Source organism: Erpetoichthys calabaricus, chromosome 3 (genome assembly GCF_900747795.2).
Source record: "Erpetoichthys calabaricus chromosome 3, fErpCal1.3, whole genome shotgun sequence".
Lineage (NCBI taxonomy): Eukaryota > Metazoa > Chordata > Cladistia > Polypteriformes > Polypteridae > Erpetoichthys > Erpetoichthys calabaricus.
Genome location: NC_041396.2, coordinates 299,989,904 through 300,010,828, shown reverse-complemented (window position 1 = coordinate 300,010,828; position 20,925 = coordinate 299,989,904). Strand labels below are relative to the sequence as shown.

General features: G+C 32.9%; 1 protein-coding gene across 1 annotated transcript; it reads right to left on the bottom strand.

The window, feature by feature from the left end:
* Nucleotides 1–9,286: 9,286 nt before the first annotated feature.
* hoxc10a (homeobox C10a) lies at nucleotides 9,287–13,022 on the bottom strand. Its single transcript, XM_028796240.2, has 2 exons — nucleotides 12,192–13,022; nucleotides 9,287–9,758 (listed from the first exon to the last, which is right to left on the bottom strand). The coding sequence occupies exons 1-2, from the start codon at nucleotides 12,943–12,945 to the stop codon at nucleotides 9,481–9,483; spliced, it is 1,032 nt and encodes a 343-aa protein (XP_028652073.1). The 5' UTR covers nucleotides 12,946–13,022; the 3' UTR covers nucleotides 9,287–9,480.
* Nucleotides 13,023–20,925: the final 7,903 nt, after the last annotated feature.

The following is a 20,925-nucleotide window of genomic DNA, read 5'->3' as shown; positions in this document are numbered from 1 at the left end:
TCTATCGTACTCCGCAAAATTCGTGCAATAACTATATATATATATATATATATATATATATATATATATATATAGGTGTAACTGCTATATTTGGATCAGGTTTTGAATGTCTTATAAAATGACTTACATTTAAGCTATGCATATATGCATATATATGCACATACATATAAACCTCGGGTGTATCGGTTTTCGGCAACGTATTATGACAAATCGATGCTTTTTCACAACTAAACTCAACTGTTTTCGTTGTCTGGCAGTCAATTTTTAATTTTGGAAAACATTGTGTTTATTGTTTCTACATTTACCAACACAGATACATACTCATATAAACCGAATAACGCACATCTTTCTATTAATGGGTTTCTTTTATATTTCAGTAGATATCTGAGTCGCTTTATAATTATCATGCATGCATTTATTAACTAATTAAAGGATGCCATTTTCTGTAGTGCGGACTGTAATTTTAATGATGATACTGTTAGCTTAATGTTCTAAAACATTTACTAGTATTGATTTTCTGTTAATCTCTCAATGTCTAAATTTTCATAGGCATTGTGTGCTGCACAGCAGTTTTCCTAGCTTGCTGCATTCCTTTTTTTTTCTGAATGTTTATGTGGTGCGTATTAAATGTGTGCGAGAAACTTCACAATGCTAAACTTTCTTTTCTTTTTGTTTTTTCATCGAATCCGTAGTTCTAACGTGATATGGTAAACTGAGATTCAGGAATCTTCTATCGTAAGAATATCCTGCGTCCCTTACTTATCGTAAATACTGTTAAATTCCTACAACTGTTTTGGAAGGCAAAACCTTTACATCACCAACCGTCCAACATTACTTGAAAACTTTTTAGACCTATTTTGAGGTATGCAAGGCTAAACTCTTAAAATGTTGATGCCCAAATGACCTGGTCAGTATTATTTTAATTTTTGCTTAGATATGCACTTCATATTGAATTTCCGTATCTCTTAGGCTTAATTTAACATGTAAATTACTTATATGGATGTCTGGAAGGTACGAGGTCGAGACTCGCAAGTGAACCGAAATAGAAAGATTTACCATCCTATATGAAGTAGTGGAGAACCAAGGCCTTCCGAGATAGACGAGAACATGATATGACCTACAAGTCTGGTTTTTTTTTTGTTTTTCGCGCATTTCATAAGTTCGCACTTCTGAGAATGCCTTCTACCCCCAAAATAATAACTAAATAAATAAACAAATCCATACGTGCATAAAATGAAAACGTGCAAACAGTGTAATTTGAGAATGTGTCCGCTGCTCTTTTCTACAAATTATTTTGTTGATTGAAAATATCGAGATGTATCGGTTGTTATCGAAGAATTTTCAATTTTTATTGCATCTCCCAGGAACGTTAAACGAGCAGATGAGGCTCCCTGCTTGAAAAAATGCGTTTTGTATTCCATGAGTCATTGTGTCACAATGCCTGAAAGTTCAGATTGAATCTCCAGGAACACAAATATAAGTAAAATTTGAACAAATTCCCCCGTGCAACTGGGGAGTCTTTATGTTTGTGCAGAAACACTTTTTTTTGTTTTTTTGTTTTTGTTTGAGTGATTCATATTTGTATTTTTGTATGTCTTTTTGTAGGTGTTTGTTGTTCTCCTTTTGAGGCAGTTTATTTATTTAGATAAAAGTATAGACGGTCATGAATCTGCACTCTTCAAAACCTCCGAGGTTAAGTTTGCATAATGTGAAAGCTGGAGTTGTTTGCACTGGCCAAAGAATGGGAAATCAGCGTCTCACCCTTTTCTGGGTTTTCGTTCATGTGGTTGATTCTCTTACTAAATCCTCTGATTTAGACCTCTTCTCGAAAGGTTTAGAGATTTGAAGTACAATATTCACTTTAGTAATACAAGTTGCTTGGTTCCCTGAGAGATTCTGCGGAGATTAATTGACAGGCACTACAGAGCTGCCGCATTAGCATACAAAAACAAGCCATTCTGGCAGGCAGACAAACAGCATTCACAAGGTTTAGTTTCCGAGCACCGATCAAAAACACCGTCAAGGTCGGCATTATTTGGTCTAGATATTCGAATTTTAATTTTCACTAAATTATTCCTCAACAGTACAATTTTATTTAATAATAGATGGTGAACTTTATTTACAGCGTGTTATGCTTATAATGTATGGTAAACGTATGAGACTAGGTACGAATGAGACAATTATTAAAAAATTTTCTCAAAAAATAATGATACCACAACTACTGCTACTGTTACTATTACTATGAATAATCCTTTCAAAGTACATTTATAAGTCAAAAATAACAATTCTGTTTTTATTTAACTTTAAATAATTATTTTGTTAATGATTACAATTTTTAATTTATTTTAATTATTTATTGCTATGTGTAGCATTCGATATTTTTCATTTAAATATAAGGGTACAAATGCAGAAAAAGGGAAAGACATTATGCTGAAGGTTAAACCTCTACGCAATTACTGCTGCTACTAGTGTTCTTTGTGTTCTAGAAATAATCTGCATTAATGTGGAGATAAAGATAAAATAAATAAACAGATAAATGGAAAGCTTTACAGTATCCACGCATGACAAAATTTAGAACAATTTTTTCTTTTTTTTTTTGCCCGTCCGAACAAATTATATAAACGAATGCGGGGGAAAATCTGAAAAATGTAATTCTCGAGAAATGATCGTTTTCAAAATGTTTAAAATTGCTTGGTATCTCAATTGTTTAGGTGCAACATGAGTTTCCTATAGTGAGTATAATGTTGATTAATTGCTAAGTTTAAAAACATTTATCAACGTGCACATGCAATGAGGGACACAGTCACTTACGAATTCAGTTTAAGTAAAATAGAGGATAAATAAATAAATAAATAAACAAATAAATACAAAATTAAATAATACACTCATAGAAATTAGACAAAAATGCGGATTTGCGCATGTACCGTTTTGAAAGAAAAATATACATACACACACACACACACACACACATTATATATATATATATATATATACACACACATACATATATATTTATAAACTACGTTTAAAGTAATAGATAGATAGATAGATAGATAGATAGATAGATAGATAGATAGATAGATAGATAGATAGATAGATAGATAGATAGATAGATAGATAGATCCGCAAGCGTCACGAGGAAAAGCTGTAGCAGATATTGAGATGTCCGATAGTAATACAAGGAGTTAACGCAGGAACGTTATGTCTTTTATCCTTTTTCCTTTTCATTATGGAATATATTTTAACGTATATATATATATATATATATATATATATATATATATATATATATATATATATACACACACACACACACACACATTATATATATATATATATATATATATATATATATATATATATATATACATGCACAGACACAAACTTGCACAGTACAAGTAATTAGGAACTTCCTGCCAAGGGGCAGTCGTTTATGTTTACATGACAAAACTAAGTAGTATTACGCTGAACACGTGTTTTAATTGCTTCCCTGTTTAATCATACTTTCAGTTTATACATCATTTAAAACATTTTCCATTGTACAATAATAATACGCAAACACAATCCTTAGCTATTGTTTCAAAAGACTCTGAAATTCATCACACAAAAGTGACTCTATTTTATTTATTTATTTTTTACTTTATCGTTCGTTAAAAACGATTTTTTTCATGAATTCCGAATGGTATACAAATAGACTAGTTTACTCGATTTTACGTATTATACATATAGTTGACTCTGATTTAATTCCCGTACACTTTATAGTTTTTCTACTTCGCGGGCTTTTGCCGCACTTACTATTTCTTCTGCAGTGATGTGTAAAGCCAACGTGTTGCTGTTAATCCGTTCTGAGTTGGCCACAGAAATGTTCAACGATTTTTTCAATTTAAGTTTCAGCCTTACGCTTATTTTTTACTCGTCTAAATACAAAGAAATAATATAGCTCCATAAAATAATTTCTGTCAGTTTTCTGCACTATTCTTGATCTTAAAGCAGCAGGATTAACATTGGACGTTAGTATTATGAAAGCAAACTGTCAATAAATATCTATTTTTTAATAGAAACCAAGTAACCAAAACATTTCAGCGGCAGGAAATGTCTGCTTTTTAAATAAAACGAACTTAAAAAAATCATTTTAGTATTGCCGCTTTATGTTAATATGTATTGTTGTTTAGGGATAATATACACAGAATCTAAGAAACGGGTTGTGAATGTTTATTATGTCTTGTGTATGTTGGTATGTTGGAGTAAATTTACCAATATTAAGTCATTGCTTTTTTTAAAAAAGATAGCATTTCTGAAATATGCTCAGATGTAACAACAGTCTGTATTATGTTACAAAATACCATTTTGATAGAATGCATTTTTGAAATGTTAAACGCTATACTGCATGAGATACTATAATAATCTGTCCGAAGATATTTAGTTGGAAGTTGTTTGCTACTTTACTGGTCTTATTGACGTCAGATAATGTGTTATTTTCTTTCTATTTGTATATTTCACTGGATAAAATGTTTCATAATAAACTTGGTACTAATTGTCAGATTTCTAGTCTTTTTCCTTTCTTTCTTTCTAAAAAGCCATACAGTCACAGGAGCATACCACAGGAGCATCGGTGCCCGGAGGAAATAGGAAAATGTCCGCGACAGGAGACGGGCGGATTTAGTCCAATATACTTAAATAAATTTCCAATCATTTTTCAGCATCACATAGTTGTTAAGTAATTGATCTTAACATTAACAATGCACCTTCCACTTAATACACAAAATAACATTTTTTAAAAATTATATTTGCAAAGGTACTAGACAAATTATTTCATCTTCTAATCACAGTCTTTAGTCTCCAGTCACCACAACTGCCGTGCATATAAGACAATAGTCACATAAACAATTTTGGCATACAGCGTTATACATAATTCCAACATGATGCACTTTTGGTTCTTTAGACGTTTGCTGATCACATTTATTGACAATGCAAATGTAACATATGGCCTTAGAAAAGAAACCTTCATTCCATGAATGAAATGTAAACCAAATAACAAAAAACAACAACAAAGAAAACCTGTACAGACCAAATTTTATATAAATCTGATAATAGACTGCCATAACATAGATAGATAGATAGATAGATAGATAGATAGATAGATAGATAGATAGATAGATAGATAGATAGATAGATAGATAGATGATACATACATAAATACATACATTATCAAGAAAACAGAGCAGGACTCGTAGAAACTAAACGAATGTTAACTTTATTGAACTGGTTTTCATACCATTAAACATAGCGCAACAATGAAAAAGGTCGTTACTATATTTTATAACTTAAGTACTTAATTCTGGTTTATCTAGCATGACCAAATAAGCTATTCAGTAAATATATTGCAACCTTTAACATGCAGCTGGAATTCTGGTCTAAAGTAACTATTTTTCAAGTACCTTGACAAATTAACACTGTATTGGCAAACTTTTTTTCATTTAATTTACATTTTATCAGCAGTGTAAAGTTTACAATAGTAATTGATACATATAGTTTACGTCATAGCCAAATAAAGCTCATCAGAATCTGATAACAAGCAACCTACCGAGTTTATGCATTTATGGAGTTTTCACATAACAACAGATCAGTTATCAGGGTCTAAGTATATTGGCTTGTGCGTACTTCATATGGTCACAAAAATGACCAAAAGATACGCATACTGTGAAAGGATGAAAGAAAAATGAACAATATTAGGGAAGAAACACTTGGGTTTGTGCCCTTCTATCTATCTATCTATCTATCTATCTATCTATCTATCTATCTATCTATCTATCTATCTATCTATCTATCTGTAATCACACAACAGAAAAGTAAAGATCTGCCACATGCGCCATTATTTTGAGCTTCTACAAAGACGTATGTGTTCCAGATGAGACGATGCACGTCTTTCCGATTAAGTATGACTAGACCCCTATTGTGTTAATTTAATTAATGACAATGTGCCTGATTAAATGCGGCATGGTTTAGAGAAAAAAAAAATCTTCATTATGCTTTAATTTAATCACTGGAGGAATGATTACAACTATGACTGTGAGCACTCATTTTTTTGTGATTTAGATTGAACTGTAATATGGCAAAGGCGCATTATTTGCGTGCCGTTTTATTGTTTTTTATTTATTTCTTGTCGTCTTTGCAGTTATTTACTCTGTTATACGATCCCCTATGCCATGCTTGTTTAATCCAGCATGGACAGAGTCTTATTGTAATATAAAAATGAAAGACTGCTGCAGGTAGAATTGACTTCAATACCCCCAAGCGAACAGGAGAAAGATGTTCATTTTTCCTCTGACAGGTAACCCGACTCTTCAATTACTACAAATGCGCTCTAGTAGAAGGATGAGCCACAGCAGACCCATTACTGTACAATTCCCTCATGGGCTGGGATCCCCAGCAGAGGTAAACATTGCCGCATCAACATCACTTCGCACCATCCTCATAATCCGGTATATGTGAAAGAATGAAGTTAGAAATTAAACTTCCTGAAGTATGACACCTCATTGATATTTCTTTGTTTACTCGCTGACACGTATTGCGGTTAAGATGTGGTAAAATATAAATAATGGTGACGTGTGGCAGTGTACAGGCTTTGGAAACAAAATATGTACATATTAACAAGAACACCTGCAGTAGGAACTGAAGGACACCACAGCGCCTACCATACATCAATCTAATAGAGACCTTCTACGACTGAAATGCTTCCGACACCGAGAGCTATAGAAAAAGAAGGAAAAATCACTCTCATGAGCCCAGAATTTTCAACATCGAGGTAAAAAGAGCACAAGAAACATTCCGTTGATTTTGGAGCATCACTTTAAGGCTGCAGGGGTGGGAAAATGAGGTTGCCCACAAAATAACGTTCTCTATAACGGAACTATTGCCCTTGGTGAAGATGAACTGACGTAATTAAGGCAGTTTCTCGTTGCCGAGGTAAATTGCCAATCCCAACAACATGAAACTACCTAAATCACAAACCAGCTGCTCAGGAGGGCGGATGATCCACCTAATACAGCATAAACTTTACCACTGCTATGCCTGATGTTTTAGATAACAACAGCAGCAACAAAACAACAGTAAAAACTGCAAGAAGAATATCGAAATAGATTTCAACTATGCTTAACCAGTAGTGTGATTTAAAAAAAAAGGCAGCTAACCATTACCATTAGCCCCCCCCCCCCACCCCACCCCCCCTTAAAACTTCCATTCAATGGAGCAGCTCGACTACCGCTCGCCTACTCTTTAACTTCCCTCCCTGTCACTAGTCCTGTATCATAAGGGCCTTGCGTTCACGTGCGTACCTGCCAAATTCGCACACAGCCATAAGGAGAATTGGTGATGAAAACTATCCACTTATTCTCAAACCCACACATCAAAGCTTGCAGCGAAAGCTCCTGTGAAATATTCTGTTAATGTAGTTACATTAATACAAAAAGACATAACACTCACAAGTTTCGAGTAAACAAAAAACAGCGCCATTTAAAAATTGCCATAACTATACCAAGAAGTAAAATAAAGGAAGATTTGCACGCTACAAATGTACAGAAATTAAGACACGGCCCAAACTTTTCTATGCCAAAAGAACCTTGACTTTGTAAATGTGTGAACCGATACCAAAAGTCCCAAACACTATTAGCATTATTCATCGTAAAAAAAATATGGATTTATTTTTAATATCTCCGTCTTACCTTAACATTTCCTAGTTCCCCGCGTTTCTCAAAATTCGTACTGAACCCTTAAATCCAACAGTAAGGAAATACATAGAGTTATCCTAGAAGCAGTGTCGCTCCAGTAAAGCCACCATAGGAATGAGCCGCGAATCCCCACATTGCAGATTCCGCTCTGCGTTCCGACCCTCCTCCAGTCACCTTTAAACGCATCTTTACTGCTGCGGCACATTATATTTGCAGATCATAAAATCCACCTCCAGCGCTTTTCCTGGACTGTCCTGACATTACTATTTTATGACCTTGACTTATTGTGGTCACCTGGATAATATTTAAATCACCGTTATGGTCTCTCACTTATATTAATGCTGCCACTACTCTGTCTTCAGGAAGCCGTAAAAGACGATCCAGACAAAAACACGAGCAGTACCGGTTAGACAAGAGACGTGTCTCATGGATATTTGGACATTTTTCCTTTTTCTTTTCTTTTCTTTTTATTTCCTCCTGGTTTGTGATCATGTCTGGAAAATCTGACATTTTTTTAAATTGTTTATTTTACTTCATTGAGTTACATGCGAAATGTCAAATACAGAACATTTTATAATACACTTGGAGACAACATGAAAACTGCACATTATTATCCACTGAGCTGTATGGTAACGTGAGATCTACTGAAATAATCCATTATTTATATATAATCTGATCATTCCAAAAAAAAAAATAAGTCGCGCATCTTAAATGTACAAAATCAAAACGGTCATTGATTTGGAGGCAAACTGATAGTTTTAAAAGGTTTTAATAAAGTTCAGTAAAAGATAGATAGATAGATAGATAGATAGATAGATAGATAGATAGATAGATAGATAGATAGATAGATAGATAGATAGATAGATAGATCCGGAAGGCGTGCATTCATTGTAAGCACTCGAAGCTTTCTTTGAAACAAAATTTAAAAAAAAAATGAAAAAAGAAAAAAAAACAACAACTTGCAATTACCTGTCAGGTGTTTGGAAAACACACTTCGTTTAATAATTCACTCGACTTTTGCAAAGGAATACATTACATGTGAAGTCCTTTTATCGTCAAGGAGTCGTGTATTCCTTTGCTTTATGTGTCGTTAAATGCTTTAAAATCTTACTTCTTTCTTCAAAGACCAAACAGAAATAAAAAATGTAAATAAAATGAAACAAAACAACTAAAATATATGCGTCACGTGACCTTATTTTGCCGAATAGTGATACTAAATTCTTCAATCAAATTTACAGATAGATAGATAGATAGATAGATAGATAGATAGATAGATAGATAGATAGATAGATAGATAGATAGATAGATAAGCATAATAATAAGACAGGGAAATTTCTTTCATGAATCAGATAATGCATAAGACAAGCGACAAACTTTCTCCATTGTCCTGCATTATTTTGCTTGTCCTTTAAAAATCATGCTTGTTTACTCGAGTCATCAGGTAAAAAATGTTGTTTACAATGTTAACATATCTATCTATCTATCTATCTATACAGACAGACAGACAGAGCTTATATTTTTTTACTTTATGTACAATTGTGCATTGGTTTGAATGAACAGAGTAACATCGCAATGTATACCTCACAGTAACACGAAAACAATCAAACAAACTGATACTTTAGCTGGTTCAATTTGTCTTTGTTCTTATGCTCGTAATAAAGTTTACATTTATATACATCTTTTTGTATCTGATGTGTGTGCTGCTTCTTCATCGCGAACCTATGTTTTTGCATACATTTCTCCATTACATTTTTTAAGTAAAGCTGAAAGTTGATGTCAGTTCACGAATTCGACTCTCTCTGTTTTGCTTCTTCAGTTTCATTCTTCTGTTTTGAAACCATATTTTGACCTGGCGGTCTGTTAGGTTTATACTTTTGCTTATCTCTAGGCGGCGCTCCCGGGTCAAGTACATATTAAACAAGAATTCTTTCTCCAGTTCCAGAGTCTGGTGTTTAGTATAGGGACATCTTTTCTTTCTTCCACTTTTTGCTGTCAGCCAATTTCCAGTGGCGTTTTCATTTTTGTCATCCCCTATAAAGAAGATAAACACATGTCCAACATAGAAAAGTCGTTAGACAAACAAAGGAACAGAGGTAAATAAACTCAGTTCAGCGAAAATATAATTAAATCGCTGGACCACATATAATGCAAGGTAAAGGATTAGAGTTGAGATCGATATTCCTTTAATACCGATCATACTGATATAGCTGCATCATAAACAATTAACATTTCTACAGGTTCTCTTTAACTAACAATTCTGTAATTGGAACGCACGTTAATCTGGATAAGCACGCGAACAGTTATAATTTACCCGAAAAAAAAGCATTTAGCCTTCTACACCCCCTATTAAAAGATATAATGTACGCATTGATAAAATAAACAACATACTTGACATGATGTGAAAGAAAAATCTGAATGTGTTTATGCAAATCTCCATATAAAAACCAAGATAACAAATGATTGATTTACGAGTAAGAAAGACAATGCCTCGCGTGCTTTACTCGATTTTTAAATATTGGAGATTAGGTTGTCATTGTTTAATAAATAAATTTCCCCTAAATTATATATATATATATATATATATATATATATATATAAATATATATATGCATGCATGCATGCATGCATACACACACATATGTGTGCAAATAGGAGAATACTACTTACTTATTGACGTCCATAGGTAACTATATATATATATATATATATATATATATATATATATATATATATATATATATATATATATATATATATATATATATATATTTATGTGTGTATGTAAATTATTTCAGCTTTTTGTTTTAAACCGACGTCAATAATATTTATTTTCTTTACATTTCCACTGTAAATATGGTCTTTCGTTTCGCCAGTGCAGTACAGCGCGTGTTTATCAGTAAATTATTTCATGATAGATAGATAGATAGATAGATAGATAGATAGATAGATAGATAGATAGATAGATAGATAGATAGATAGATAGAAGTGAAGTTGATTTGATGAAGTCGGGGTTGATTTGTAAAATACATGCTTCTGCCCTATATGCAAAAAATGTTCTGATAATGCAGTGGAGCAATTACTTAAAAGTGTCTGAATGCTTTATATATGGTTGAATAATTTTGAAGAGAATATTTTACATTTTTAGATAATGAATTTTGCATCGGTTTTATAAAGAGAATAAAACCAAAAAATTTTCCTGTTGCTTGATTTGATTTTTGTTAATCTCTGAGAATGTTTTTTTCTTTATTTAGTACTGGTAAAATACTGGTAAATAAATAAACACTGCATTAAACAGTGTTTTATGCAAAAATCCGGCTCACTTGAGGCAGGTGGTTAACATATATGCAGATGGCATGCATGCCATTATATAGTATATTTTTATTTGTTTATTTTAATGGGCTTATACTCATTCACAGTGTGCATTAAGAAATATAAACGCCTGTGTGAAGTTAATTGTCCTATTTAGCTCACTAACACCTTCCGGAGGTCCGAAAAGAGGAAGAGAGAGCGAGAGAGAAGGAGAGAGAGAGAGAGAGAGAGAGAGAGAGAGAGAGACAACCGCAATGATAGCCCCGCTGTTTAAATGACTCAACCACAATATAACTATTTTATTATGTTTGGCGCGTTGTTCTTTCCGAAGAACTTCCGCTAACGAAAAGAAATTGAAACCCTGTTGAGCCTAAAGTGAAAATCGCCGCATGTGGAATTTTCGTATGAAGCTGAGGAAATATTTATTTCTTCGGGTAACTTACTCCTGCAGTATCTGGAATTGTCGAGACTTCACAGAAATTAACAAATATTTCTCTCTCTCTCTCTTTTTTCGAGTTTAGATTTAACGTTTTCTCAGTATAATGAAATCGACATTAGTGTGTCCTCCGCGGCACTGCAGGACTGGACACTAAGCAGGTTCAAAAATGGATAAATGGACGGATTTTTTTTTTGACTTGCTTAGAGCAACTAGTTAATAATAGATAATATTCTTATTGTTGTTGCTGTTCATATTAGTATGAATAGAGATAACTGTAATAATACTTTTCTTATTTTTTATACAATAGTAGTGCTTTCAACGGTTGTGTTTGCTTTGTTCATATGAAGCGCATTAGTCTTGTTAAGGGATATGCTTTTACTTTAAGGTAATCCTTGCACTTTTTTGGACTGATCCGTGTTGTCTTAATTAGTGAGAACTGAAAAATAAACTTTTTTTTTCCATGCACATTTTTTTGAAAAAAAGAAAGAAACAAACAAACCTAAATGATGACAGAAAGCGTTAATAACATTTCTGACGTTCTATTTTCTTTCCGTTGGATATATTTCCATTCAAACAGAAACACCTACGTCTGCTAAGTGTCCAAGTATATATATATATTTTTTTTATTTTTTTTGCTTGCGACTCGCAGAAACTCTTATTTGTAAAATCTGTCATGAACTGGTCATTTGTGCACAGAATACTCCTCTAATACTTGCCTTTTGCTTCATTGTCGGTATTATCCGAGCTACTTTCAGATTTTCCGCCTTGGTCATCCTTACTAGTAATGGGCAACTTTTTCGTCGGCGTTATGCCTTCCCTTTTGATTTGCCTTGAAATTGTATCTTTGCCATGTTTCGAATTTTCGGTTTGTCCTTCTGGAATGTGCGTTGTGGACAGGAAAATCACATTACTGTTTTGAGGCAAGCTTGGCCCCACTTCAAAGGATGAGGGAAAGTCGCTGCGACTGAACCCATCTCGGGTCTTTCCCTGTGTGTAACCTTGACTGACTCGGAAGTATCCTGGCACAGGCAACTCGTGATCAACTGGGGAGCTCTCCTGCCCAAGTCTGGTGTACGTGGGCTCTTCACTCTCTTTGTCATTCCTCTTGTCGGATCTGTACAAGCAACTAACATTTTCCTCCTTCACATTTGAGGTGAATGAACAAGAAGACTCAACTCTGCCAACAGGTTGCTCAATTGCACATGAAGTTTTGGGGTCTCCCCAAGGGTCTAATTGCGAAAGGTAGGAAGTGTGAAATGTACTGAGAGCCACGTCCCCGGTGGTGACATCGTTCCTTTTGGAAAGGGTGGACGGAATAATACCACAGTTCCTCATCGCTCCACAGCTATAGTCTGCTCCTTGCTGCATATACATCCCGGAATTAGAAGTATAGCTTTCGCCTCGAAATGACGAGCCTACAATGGGATCCATCAGAAAAGCGCTTGCAGTCACACTGCCGGGGCATGACATTTTTTCAAGAGACTGGATTCCAAGGAAGAAGGCTACACTTGGAAGCTGACATTTTTTTTGGGGTGTGTATTAGGGGGAGGGGAGGGGGGGGGGTAGTTGATGGTAGTGTATCAGTGACATACTTGTGGGCGCGTTGCAATCGTCACGTGACTTTCAGACCAATGAAATTTGAAGGTGGCCTTGATGTGGAAACACTTGAGTGACGTCACGAGGTCAAGTTGGAAAGATTCAGGAGCGTAACGTGGAGCAACACCGCCATCTCCTGTTAAACTGTTGTACTATTCTGCAGCTTAAATAACAAAAGACAAGCTGGAGAGTTTGTTTACCAGTGCGGGAGTGTGCAGTGTACGAAGAGGACGGTCCACAATGGACAAAGTCAAATTCAACACTTAGAAGAAAAGTTAACATTAATAGGAAAAATGTATACTTTCCTAAATGTACATTATTTCTAAAGTAAGTTTACCTTAACAAGGTGTAACGGACCATAATAGGTAATTTATTTCTTATTTAGTTGCATATATATATATATATATATATATATATATATATATATATATATATAAAATAGGTAATTTATTTCTTATTTAGTTGCTTATATATATATATATATATATATATATATATATATATATATATGTGTGTGTGTGTGTGTGTGTCAAGTAAAGTCTGACTTCACTGGCTTGATAATTTTCTTTTAAATTGTTGGGTTCTGCTGTTAAAAAAATAAATCAATCGAAGGATTACTTTGATTTTTTTCTCAAAATTGTTTTGTTATTAAAATAATCACTTCTCTAGAAGAAAGACGTGGTCTATTTTGTGAACAAAATAATAATTTAACTAAAAAACAAGCAGATTTCCAGTTAATATTTTTCAAAATGACTGATCATAAAAGTGAATTTTAATTTTCTTTCTTTAATTCTAATTATTAATGCTTTGTGGGCAGTCTCCGAAAACATAGAAAACTGCAATTTATTTAGTCTTTTAAAACAAGGTAAGTATGAAGCAGTTGCATTTGTTTATGACTGAAGGAATATGCTGTTTACTTAAGAATATTTCCAGTGATATGCCGTATATGTTCTTTCACTTTTTTCATTTTTCTAAGCAGTTGTAACTATAAGACACTAAAAGGACGAAATGAGATTCAGAGATGAAAGAATAAGTCGAGAGTTTGTAAGACTATAGAGGGCCACGTGCTTTTTTCCCTTTACTCAATGAAACCAGTGGCTACAAAAGAGCGAACGGGCCGAACACAAACTAAACCTGTTTATTGGTGTACATCAAGGTTTTAAATTGTAATGTTTACTAGAAAACAATAAAAATGTATCTATCACAGTAATTTCAAACTTTGTTCACTATTATTATTATTATTTAGTAGTAGAAGTAGTCACCATGCAGTTATTGTGTGTTTCTGGTAATTAAAACAGAATATTTCGTAAAGATTATTTAATTGATTATAAAAACAGTATTAACAATTACATTTAAATATATTTTCAAAATAACTCTTTACAAAAACAAGAACAATACTGCCAGAAAGTAAAACGAGCAATACTTATTTTAACATAATGTTAATTAAACTTGTGAAAAGTTCCAAAATCTCGCCATATCTTAGATATTGGAATATCCAGGTAATGCTCACAACTTTCTATTGTTTCATTTGATAAAGTTCTTAATCTATAAAACATTTTCGGTCACTTAAATACAGTATGTGCTCTGTAATTTGGGAATAAGAAATTTAAAAAAAAACACATACATACACAAATAAGCATATACGTGAATAATAATAATGATAATAGTAGACTTTTTGAAGTAACATAAAAACAAATTATTCCTGACTTTTCATCTTGCCTTTCTTTCTTTCTTTCTTTCTTTCTTTCTTTCTTTCTTTCTTTCTTTCACATATATAATTATTTTTATGCTTAGTCTGCTAACTACATATCCAGGTACAAAGAACACAGTCAAGAACACAGTATTTATCAAGCTCTTATACGTGGCCACTGTTTAAATATAAATGAACAGAGAGTCTCAAAATGTTGTTGTTTTTGATAAAACGACTTGCAGCACTGTTTCCTTTCTTTCTTAAACAAAACAATAATGAGCAGCTATACATATACACCATATACCGCGAGAAGAAGGCAACGTGATTACGGTGTTAGTACAGAAAGCCTTTAATTTTACATTTTTTTTCATTTACAAGTCAATCGACGAATCTGTAGACATTCGGGAAAATACATTTTATAAAATACATTTACTTTTGAATGCTGGTAGAATGGTAAAATGGAAATGAACAGTAATTAAGAGTATATATTTATCTATCTATCTTTGTAAATATATATATGTGTGTGTGTGTGTGTGTGTGTTTGTGTGTATGTATGTGTGTGTTTATTCTTAGAGATCTTAAGGGCTGCATGAAAGCAGCCATTTACTACACTAACATCAAAAAATAAATTTAAAAATACACTACTCACCGAGTTAATATACTATACTTTATAATTAGCGTTTCTTCACATTTCTCTTTTGGCTAAAGTCAAGCAAAATGACCCCTTTTATTGGCTAACTAAAAAGATTACAATATGCAAGCTTTTGAGGCAACTCAGGCCCCTTCTTCAGGCAAGATGTAATTAATAAAGCTTAAAGGAGCGTTTTTCACACAGGTTGTCAAAAGTGATATTATTATTATTATTATTAACAATAATAATAATAATAATAATAACAACAATAATAATAATAATAATAATAATAACGAGTACTGATGTCGGAAAGAAATGTGAAAATGATTACATTTTATGCGTTTAAATGCAATTTAATAAAAAATCTGAATATGCTAGAGACAAATAAATAAATAAATTGCAAGAAAGTTCTTTTGTTTTTAAACTAGTATAAACAGCACTTATTTATGCATATGACAAAATAACAAATGGTAATATTTATATCATAATTTTGTCTGGATGTTAAAAAAAGAAATAACATTTAAATGATTCTACATGGTTTAATTACTTTATATTTATTATGCTTATTGGTATTGTGTTCATTTTCTCAGTTGCATATGTTATATGTTTTATATATACGTTTGTGATTTTCATTTTTGTAAAGCCTGAAGTGTATGAATTGTAAAATTGCTCCCCTTATTATTATTATTATTGTTGTTGTTATTGTTATTGTTGTTGCATTACACTTTTGTGCTTTAAAAAAAAATGCCAGATTAAAGGCCCCAATAAACTTTCGTCTGTTATTATCTTAGTTACATCCTACAATGTAGCTGGTGTTATTGTCATTTAGACAGATTTTCTTTTTCTAAAAATAAATAAATACATAAATAAATAAATATCATGCCATGTGAAATTCAGAACACTGGAGCTGTATTTCCGAGACCCTTAAATGGATGTGGTGGCCTTGATAATGGACGGACATATCCATTTTGTTTGTCATCCTTTACTTTTCCATTCTTTCTCTTTTATGTGTTTCCTGACCAACGTTAATAAGGCCTGCCTTTTACATCTAGGAAATTACAATTATTTTGAGCTTTACTTTTGTTACATAGTTTAAAACGGCACATGCACACATTGCAAAATTACAGCATACATACAACCACTTGGTAAAGTAATTTATCATTGATCAACAATGTGGATATTTAGTAGATCAGCCAAGTAAAAAATAAATAAGTAAAGAAATAAATAAACGTAAGTTTCAAATTAGGCAACACTAGGTATAACTTAAATAATCTCGGCTGTTTAATTTATCTTTAATTAAGCTTATGTGAAAAAAAATGCAGAATTACTTTTATAGTTTAAAATGACCATATTCTTCATGCAATTTTAATTAATTACGGCATACTTTGATGACAGTAAATACTAAAAATAATATGTTTCAAAATACATTATCGCATTATTCCATGATGAAAAAATTTTAAAGAAATTGCTTTACTTTTCTTTCTGAAAATTAAAGACAATTTAATATGTGCTGCCAATATCTAAATTCAAACAGTAGGTGAGATTTTCTTCTTCTTCTTTTTCTCCTTCTTATTATTATTATTTTTTAAATTGCTACGGGGTTCACACAACCTTACCCTACTTTCGATGATGCGAATTAGATGGATGTAAGGCGTAAAGATAGATTATTAAAGAGATCTGAGTGGCTTATCCAAGTGATTGTTCTGTATATGTTCCGGTTAAGCTGTTATTGTTTGACACACACACACACACACACACACACAAACACAAATTATATATATATATATATATATATATATATATATATATATATATATATATATATATATATATATATATATATATAAACAGAACACAGAAGGAGAAATTGCAAGCTCTAAAATGATTTCTGTTCTTTTTTTATGTTCATGAATTTACATAACGTTTTACAGGCAGTAATAAATAGACACATCGTCTGATTCACAGTACAAGTCCTTACGTTGCTTATATAATATCACGATAGCCGCACATTTGCGGATTTTCCTTGGTCTGTTCATAAACACGCCATCTCGGCTTAATCCACTTTCAGAAAAAGAACGAAGAGAGCAGCGACTTAATAAGAACCGATTTTTTACGTATTAAACCTGCTTTGTGTGTTCTTCCCGCATAAAAACGTTTTTGTATGACTAAAACCATAGGTGAATAGTAAATACATTAAGGATAAAATTATTTTAGCAATGAAACAATTTTTGGTAGCATTAATTTAAAATGGATCCAGAACTTTAAGGTATGCTAGGCCTACATTTTGTAAAACAGTTAAAATCGCACAGATAGATAGGTATGTACTTTTAACAGTTTCTCGTCTACTTAAAAATGTGATTTCAATTTGGTATAATAACTTTCAGCTTTCGGTGTTTCGGAGTTTAAAAGCCTGGCGTCCATTTTGGCATGTATGGATCGAAGATTTATGAATGCGGCATGTTTTGTTCTAAATACAATTGTAAATCATGCAACTTCAATACGAGTCAATATTGCATTAACTTTAAATATAGTCATGGGTAGACAAATTAGCCGAAACGAAAATCAGAAAGCGACTATTCATTATATTTTCAACAGTTTTTCTTCGTATGATGTGGGCGTGGATGTGGAAGTGTGTGTAGATGGACAGATCTATCTAGGTCAAATATGACGGGTGACATATAAGTTTATTCTATATTATAGAGCATGCGATATTTATAGCCACAGTGTTTTAATAATACTAATGGCATTAAATGTTATTATTATTATTATTATTATTAGTAGTAGTAGTAGTAGTAGTAGTATAGTAATGGTGGTAGTAGTCGTTGGAGCAATATATTAATTTGTACAAATATGTGTATGATTTTAGTAAGCCATACTGGTGTATAACGAAGTCTTGTTAAGACAAATATGCACGGTCCTTGTTTACCGCCTCACACCCATGTCGGAAGATGGGCTTCGGGCAACTATACATTTATAACAAGGGAGAGAGAGAGAGTGAGAGAGAGAGAGAGAGAGAGAGAGAGAGAGAGAGAGAGAGAGAGAGAGAGAGAGAGAGAGATTCCCATGTGCATGGGAGTTTGTGCCTAAGGATAATAGTGAGTATATATATGTATGTGTGTGTGTGTGTGTGTTAATATATGTGTAGCATACTGCTAGTTACTCGTAAATTACTGTAAGCTTTACAACTAGTTTCTACCTTGATTGAATTCTATGAATATATCACAAGAACATTTCAGAATATTTTCCCACTGCTTTGACAGGTTTGTGGCACAATAATTCTATTTTCAATGAATATTAAAAAGACATATACGTAACATAAATAAATAAATAAATAAAATAAATAAATAAATAAATAGAACATATCTTTACGTGCAGCTTCCCAGTAACACAAGCCATGGAAAGTCAACACTGGACGTGAAGCAAACAAATAAATAAAACCCACTCATAAATAAACAGTGCTGAAATTCACTTTAACAGAATCCCTCTTATTACCGTGTCATTGATTTGAAGGCACCGTTATCTCACCTTTCCCTTTCACCAAGAAACAAACAGAACAGTGGTCGTTGTCTTAGCAACAATCTGAAGGACTTCTCTTGATCATTTGCTCCACGAATACACGCCTCAAATTTATTTATTTATTTATTTATTTATTTATTTATTTATTTCAAAGGCGTATTAATAGCTTATGACAGTAATATGTTTGTTAAATGTCGTATATTTGGAAAGAGACAAAAATATTTCTGCAATGCAATTTAGAGAGAAATATCCGCAATAACAACATCATCAAAGGAAACCTCCAAAAGTCGAATCGTCTAAACACTGCCTCAGCACCTAACACGCAAACACACACACACACATAGAACTTTCTTTTCTGTTCCAATACACTTGTCCACATGCGGCTTATTTCTCGATTTCTCCCTCTTTCCGTTTCAGCTGAATGCTTTCCCGTGGTATACATCACCAGACGAGGTCCCTGTTCAGCAGGTTATATGCCGACTGCGCTTGCTGTGCACTGCTTTTTAAAGCCACTCATGTGAAAACGGCCTGTTATGTGTAAACACGCCGAGTATGCCATTATTACATCGTGCATACCGGAAGATTAAATCACACATATTAAACAACAAAGCCACAAGTTACCAAACATTTCAAAATTATATTCTCGTGAGTAATAGTATTTTGTACGAAAATCCGGCATTTAGTATAGTTTACCAGCTGCAAACTAACTGAATAAAACTTCAAAATGACTTACTGAGAGGTGAAAGGCGACTTTTGGTTTCTCGCAGATGCCGCTTCCGTTGGGTTTATTTTCGATGAGGTGGGTGGATGACCTGATGGAAAGAACAGCCGCTCCAACACTCTTTACTACAAAGGGGTTAAAGGTGACGGCCTTGACTTTATTGAAGTTCAAAGACAGCTTATAGTAACACATTCTATAATAAGTTAAAAAAAAAAGTATTCGGATATGCATAATTTCCGACCAAGAAATGAAACCTAAAGAGCGATTGATAAAACTGATAAAATTTCAGAACAAAAAAGAAAGAGGAAGAAAACGGAAGGGATGAAATCTCAGGCTTAACTCACGATGTAAACCACCCAGAACGCAAATCAATCCGTCAACCGGTAATATTTCGCTCTCTCCTTTTCTCTCTTCCATCTCGTTTCTTTCGCCCCTCCTCTTACTGTATAACTTTTCAAGTGCCCTGTAAATTTCCACGTGGTCAAGCTTCAAGTTTTATTACCTTTCTGTACCACGCAGTGCAAGCTTACCGAGAGTATTTCTGTTACTGTGCCTTCATGTGTTGAAATTTGACAGCCGCTGCGATATGAAGGCACACAGATCCTTGGGACAGTCACTTTTGTTTACTTACTGTTTACTGCGAAAGCCACCCTCTGAACAGACGGTGCAATTAAGGGGGAAAAATCGGCTGTTTAGCGTGCAAGTCTTTATGGCGGTGTCTAGTCTAGACGAATTTCCCAGTTAGCCATTGCTGCTTTACTTTATTGCAGATAGCTCATTTTTTGAAGAAACAAAAAAAAAACTCATTTATGTGCATATATTTTTGTTTTTAAATAATACTGACACTATACATTTGCACATTCCTACTACCTTGTTAATACATTTAGACTGCTATTACGTACATCTCTTAAAGAATTATGAAGTCAATATTTTGTTTATGCTAATGAATTCATTTAAGAATTTTTATAGAGAATATTTTTTTGCCGCACGCTTTCAAGACAAATGAAAACAGATAAGATAGATAGATAGATAGATAGATAGATAGATAGATAGATAGATAGATAGATAGATAGATAGATAGATAGATAGATAGATAATGAAAGACGTTATTTTTGCTAATTGTTTCTAAACTGTGAATTTTAATTCTGTTTAAACATTTATACATGTCTTTCCTTTTAAATAATAATGAAACTGTATATTTGAACATTCCCACTAATATTATTAAAAAATGTAAACTATTGTTAAATAAATTCAGCAATTATGAAGTTAATATTTTGCTTGATAGATAGATAGATA

Coding starts and splice junctions, on each gene's coding strand:
- hoxc10a (XM_028796240.2), bottom strand. CDS start 12,945: ATGTCATGCCCCGGCAGTGTGACTGCAAGCGCTTTTCTGATGGATCCC. Junction 9,759..12,191: donor TACCGACAATGAAGCAAAAG/GCAAGTATTAGA, acceptor TCTTCTTTATAG/GGGATGACAAAAATGAAAAC.